The sequence below is a fragment of the Limulus polyphemus genome, unplaced genomic scaffold, assembly GCF_000517525.1.
Source record: "Limulus polyphemus unplaced genomic scaffold, Limulus_polyphemus-2.1.2 Scaffold2662, whole genome shotgun sequence".
NCBI classification, from domain to species: domain Eukaryota; kingdom Metazoa; phylum Arthropoda; class Merostomata; order Xiphosura; family Limulidae; genus Limulus; species Limulus polyphemus.
The window spans coordinates 20,384-27,210 of record NW_013668272.1 but is presented as its reverse complement, the minus strand read 5'-3'; the positions used below and the strand labels follow the sequence as shown (position 1 = coordinate 27,210).

General features: G+C 35.1%; 1 protein-coding gene across 1 annotated transcript in view; it reads left to right on the top strand.

Annotated features, from left to right (window-relative positions):
- The window catches only part of LOC106467563 (zinc finger protein rotund-like), a 46,364-nt gene extending 43,685 nt beyond the window's left edge, over nucleotides 1-2,679 (top strand). Inside the window, exon 3 of the mRNA XM_022395763.1 lies at nucleotides 990-2,679. Coding sequence (XP_022251471.1) covers nucleotides 990-2,108 — 1,119 coding nt within the window. The 3' untranslated portion in view covers nucleotides 2,109-2,679. The remainder of the gene's footprint in view (nucleotides 1-989) is intronic.
- The last annotated feature ends 4,148 nt before the right edge of the window (nucleotides 2,680-6,827 follow it).

Below are 6,827 nucleotides of genomic sequence, written 5' to 3'. Positions count from 1 at the left end.
ATTCTAGCGTTGTAAGTCCGCAGACATACCGCTGTGCCACTGGGGGGGGCAGTTAAAGATGTGCATACCAACAGTTGCCAATTTACATATTTTTGTTTCAATAATTATTCATAGATTAAAAATTATTAAACGTTTTTTGTTTTTGTTTTGTTATAAGAACCAAGCAAATACAAACTACTGTCGACTCCCTCTTCGCCTCTCCCCTCCTCCGTGGCCTTATAATAAACATAATAAAATTGCCTTAAGCAAAAACAAAATTGGGACACAGTGGCCTACAATGTGTAATAAGCGATCTTTTATTTTTCAGAAAATCTTATACAGAAATGATTTAACACTTTAATGATAGATAGATGAGTTGATCGCGCGCGTGTGTGTATTATGATCCTTACGTGTGTAAAATATATTAAGGCCGAGCCATGTAGGTTCTCTAACGATCCTTAACAAAAGACAGATTTACTACCATGCATATTTCTAAATAAATACTCTAATAATGTTATAAGTTCATTTTGTAATTGGCTACGATTCACAATTCAATTACATTGCAATTTCACACTATATTTTTATTGTTCTTTAAACAGATATATTAACAAAACGTTATAAATACATAAATATTTTGAACATCCATATGTCAGATCAAAGACTCAGCAGAATATTATATTAATCAAGCTTAGCATACAACGACGTCACAATCACAAATCTGGGTTATGTTAAGCTGAAATCTGATCTAGCTTGAAACTGGAACAGCATATAAAATTGTCGAAATTTTTATCGTTCCGAAAATTAGACGATTTAAATTATTATTGTCTAACTAAGAAGACATACAAAACATTGGTTTCATAATTTTTGTGTCTTCAGTTGAGATTATTAAGTTGATCGTGATTAATCTAATGGATAAGACATCATAAAATTTAGTATCACAATAAAGGAAATCTTAAAGATATTCTAAATCCACTTTTTTCACTAACCTTATTTTCTTGTCTCTTTTGTAGGTTTTTGGTTCCAGGGCAGACTTACAGTTACATGCTCAGGGCCACATGCGAGAAACCAAACCTTACAAGTGTTCCCGATGCTCCAAAGCGTTTGCCAACTCTTCCTATTTGTCACAACACACTCGTATTCATCTGGGTATAAAGCCGTACCGTTGTGAACTCTGCCAACGGAGATTCACCCAGCTTTCTCACCTGCAGCAACACATCCGGACCCACACTGGAGATAAGCCCTATAAATGCCGTCATCCGGACTGCAATAAAGCTTTTAGCCAGCTTTCCAATCTCCAGTCTCATTCCCGCGGTCACCAAAAAGATAAGCCCTATAAATGTAACAGTTGCTACAAATGTTTTGCCGACGAGAATAGCCTTTTAGAGCACATTCCCAAGCACAAAGAATCCAAACATCTTAAAATTCATATTTGCATGCACTGCGGAAAATCCTACACCCAAGAGAGCCACTTATCTAAACACGTGCAGAAACATGACAAGTGTTTGGAGAAAAGATCACACCTGCCATTTAGAGAAAGTCCGCAATCGGTACCATTCACTCTCTCAAGCCGGATTCCCATGGACAATTTTTCTTCTAACAGTATTTATTCTGCATCAAACCATGACACTTCCTGTGCAGTTACTAATCATTTTCCACTCCCACACATATCTGAGACATGTCTTCAGTCCATTCTTAATAACCACCCTCGGCTCCACACAACTTCATTGGGTCTGGAACATCGTCCACCGATGGTTACAGAAACAACAGCGACTACTCAATGCAATTCTCGGAACCATTCTAGTCTGGCTTATAGTGACCAGATGGGTTATGATGGTGTACCCCTTTCAGTGTCCACCTCGAAGACCAGTGCTGTTGTCACAATGATCCAGTCTGGCATGTTGCCTATTTTTTCTGGGGATCAGATGTCAAAGGCCGAAACTTCCCGATCGTATTTCCAATACGAACCTATTGATGTTTCAAAAACAAGGTCCCAAATCTGCTCAATAGGCATGAAATCAAACCAGAATAGCTTCCCCAACCAGCTAATAGCATTGCACCAGATTAAGAACTACGCTTCTATGACTGGAAAAGAACATTCCATTACTCTAAAGAAGAACAGCAAAGAATAAACATTTTCCATGTTTAGAGCAGCATGGCGAATTGGCAAACAATATTCTTAGAACTAACTTTTTTTAAAATCTAAAACGTGAACTTCACTTTCTGAAAACAAAAAAAAAGATCTGAGAATTGGCAAATTATTGACTCGATAATGGTTCAAAAGAATTAAAGTTTCCCTAAGTGATTTATAATCCCACATACAGTATATCGGTAGTTTGTAGCATATTATGTCGCAATAACACCGATAATGATAATAATTTTTAATAAATCTTTCTTTACCAAACCCATAAGGTTCTAGTAAGAAGGACACAAAAATATTTAGATCTTACACTTACGAAATTAGTAAAGAAATGCTTATTAAAAAAATATTATCAGTATTTCTAATTGCTACGTAATATCATACAAACTACCAATCTATAGACCATTCTTCGCCAGTATAGGCGTTATATATCATAATAATGAATGTAATAGTTAATTTGTGTTCGATGTTCGTTTACAAATTATTTGTTGTGATGTAAGTGAAATCAAATGACTAGAAAAAATATATCGATATGTATAGATTTTGTTTCGGGTGATGTAAAAGTGGAACGATTAAAAAAATAGGAAAAACGGTAATCTGTTTGTTTTTGTTTAGTTCATGAGAAACTGGAATGTTTAAATTTCATCGAATACGACTGACCTTAAACTAAGTTATGTTTCATAGGTGAAACATTTATCTTCAATAACAAGTTTTGAATAAAAGAAACGATTACTTTCATTTCTTAAAATATACCATAATGTTTAGGGACAACAAGGGACATATTGGTCCATCTCGGCTGTCCCATCATCTAAATTAAACTGAAGCTATCAAATAAATAAATGAAATAAAAATCTTAAAGCCATTCTTATAGTTATCAAGCTTTCTCTTAAACTCACTTAAACTTACTGCCTCCACAACATCTGAAGGCAACCCATTCCAAAGGCCAACCACCATGAGATATTCCCCAGTGGCTAAGCGGTACGTCTGAGGGCCCACATTGATAAAAATCGAGTTTTGATACTTATGTTGGGCACATCACAGGTAGTCCAAACATCTTAAAATTCATATTGCATACACTGCGGAAAATCCTACACCCAAGAGAGCCACTTATCTAAACACGTGCAGAAACACAAGTGTTTGGAGAAAAGACCACACCACGCCATTTAGAGTCCGCAATCGGTACCATTCACTCTCTCAAACCGGAGATTAATGAAAGGTTATCTTAGGACATGAAAAGACAGAAATAAAAGGTAGTTATATTCATTTCGCTATTGGTACGTTTGATTGTATCGGTCGATTATTTTAACGCTTCTCTCGTTTACAAAAAGTTTTTCTTTTTTAGTCTTTCTTTTTTTTTTTCAGTCTACCGAATTTTCAAGTGAGATATATAATAGAGTTCTACAATTTCAATTTTCGAAAACTTCGACAGCAGTTAGTATTCCCATTACGGAATATGTGAGCTAATATCAGGGGATTCACATTCAACAATTAAATTCAACTGGAAGTGTAAGAAGGTCTACAGCGCGAATTCTTAGTTCCAATAAGCTCTTTTCACAAAGACATATACATATGCATGTGCTCAAATTCAAATTTTTTGTAGTTGTTACTAAATGAATAATTATTGGGTGTAAGTAGCAATTACTATGACCCACCATTAGTTTTTTCCATAACAGTTATGTTCAATTTCGAAGTAACGTGTTGCTTCTTCACTTTTAACTTCATACGTATAACTTAAGCTTGTATTTACTTTTAACCTCATATGTATAACTTAAGCCTATATTATATACATGATAGCAAACAAATTATATTCCATTTTACCTTTCTTCATCATTGTATTTTACAGATCGATTATTCATAAGGAATTTTTGCAAAGGTTAGCGCACTGGCCCACAGATCAAAAGGTCCAACGTTCGAGCCGTGATATGCTGCGGAACACATTTTCACTTGCAACTGTATATGGTATATACGTTACAGATATAGTAATCAAGTCCGCTATTCTAAATCATGGGTGGATATGCTTGAATCTTGGTGTTTCTGACGTGGCCATATGTCTCATAAAGTACTCATTTGCCATTTAAGTTGAAAATAACAATTAAGTAATTCGATTTTAACATTCCAATTTAAATCGAACGTTAAAACATATTTTTCATTTGATATTTTTTTTTCATGATGGCACAAATACATCTTTGAAACAAAACACTTTCAGTGGCTTATATATTCAAGAAGCATACATTATAAGGATAATGATCTGTAATATACAGAACTTTGTAAAGCCTGATTACAGTATATCAGAAATTAAAGGGACAAACATTTAAAAAGGCCTTTAATGCATTTCTAAAAACTTTGATGTCGTTAGTTATTTGTATACTAGCTGGAGTATCCGTTCCCTGGACGAGCGTTATATAAATTCATGATTAATGAAAGGTTATCTTAAGATATGAAAAGTTGCTACCCTTATATGTAACTGTAAAAAAACGCAAAAACGACAATAATAAATTTAAAACTGAAAATTTGTATTTATCTCCCCATGGACCCAATTAATCTCCATACCAAATTTAGTGAAGATTCATCTACACCCTGCGAAGTAGTTACATGGATATATAACAGACAGTACTATTATATTTATACAGATTTTGTTGCGAGAATGCTCGGCTGTTTTAGTAGGCGCACTTCACTTGTGCTATCCAATCTTGAGAGAGAATACCCTGTTTCATCTTCATATTGTCGTATGCATTTTCAAGTGCACTAATTATCTTGAGGATAAGAATGGTGACCGCAATAGCAGAAAGAGCGGCAGAATTTGTTATGCGGTATTAAACTGAATTGCTGTCACCTCGCTAGACATTTAAAAGATTAGGATCTCGAGCTCACAGGCGCGAGAATTTTGGGCGTTTCAGTATGATATCGATAGTGGTTTTCTATTCTGATTTTTCAAGAAACCAACTGGGAATTCAGAGTACGGGCCCCATGTGCCAGTGCCTACAGCGCCTAGCGATGCCTCTGATTGCTGACTTGACTGTGTTTAAAGAAATAGGCTGAACACAGTGTTCATCACATTAGAAATCACCGATTATTTACAACACAATCGGTCAAATACTACAAATGAACAGAAACAATGGATAAAAACTACTCCTTAAAATCTGGAGAGAGCTCTTTATCAGAAGTTCTAAAATACTGATCTAGGCTAAATGAGTTAACCACAGAACATAATGGACCATCTCTTCCACAGTGCATTAGTTATCCACGTTACTAGGTCATTCTATGAGTTAAAATAGGAAGAACATATCATCCTAGTATTGTTAAATCTCTATAAAGTTGATCTCACTATAGAAATTGTATGATATTAAACCATAAAGTTCTTTGTTGACATCTCCCATGAGAGAGTTCAGCAGTACCAAAGAGTAATGAACTATGACAATGTACAGTTAGGACCACCAAGTAAGCTACATTCCAGAACTGGCCTGTATTAATGTTAAATATTTGCACATACTTGTGAGTGTGGAAAGTTTGGGTAAACATGAAATGGTCATCTGTTTCACCAGAAACACCTGGTATGTGTCTCATACTACATTTGATATATTACCAATTTCTGTTCTCATCATTACATCAACTTTGATTAATATTTTGTGTCAAATTACATAACTCAGTATGATCATGGCAGTAACCGAAGTGATTATCAGCAGACAAACAGAAAGAATCAGGTTTCATAAGTACGATTAAAATAACATAAAAATCTACTTCAGTCCCCAGTTAACTGTTTAGCTCGTGTAGACATTATAAAGATTACCCTAACTAGCAGTAACACCACTGAATGTCTGCACTTTTCACACGGGAGTTCCAGTTTCATGTCTTTACTAATGATCGAGTATTTCATGTATAGAATGCTCTTATGACATTGTTTAATATGATCCTCATGGCATACGGAGACATCAGTGTAAATGAATGTACAGACCTAACATTACTTCTGAAGGCCATATTTACTGTCCAATGATATGATGACCTAATACTGAACTCAGCTGTACAATGATTTATGAGTGCATTTGACCTTAACTTTATTTTGATGCAGGGTAAGGTCTGATGTAATAATGTTAGGATTGAAATGAACTATCTTAGACAAAAAATTGTAGATTGAATTGAATAGCCAGCAATAAGTCCTGATCTGAATCCTGTAGAAAACATCTTCAGCCTCATTTGACGTCGTGTACACCAACACTTTAAGCTCCCATGCAACATCATAAAATTTAGTGATGTACTGAATGAGGAGTGAAACAGATTCTCCAACACAGGAGTATTCATAATCTATGGTAACTTGACAAAAATGAGTACCTAGGTCTTTCAGCTTCTTTTCTTTACTACCAATAGTACTCTGTGTGATGAACTAATACTTTGCAGTACACTTCCTACTGCAAGAAGCTTTTGCAAAATACAGTGTGGTCCATCTTTACATACTTTACAAAGTCCATCAACTTTGAATAGACAATGGTATTTTAATGCCCATTTTTGCAGCTCGGAGGCTACAAAGTCCATGGAAGATGTATGCAAATTGTATAACATGAATTCCCATTTGTACTTGAATCTTATAGAAGAACTGGGATGTTGACTTGGATGTAAAACTGTGTTTTGCCTTAAGGGAATCCAGTCCGTACAGTGATGGTATTTCTCACAATATAGTAGTATAAGTAGGTTAGCTTGGTGGTATGCAAAGTACATC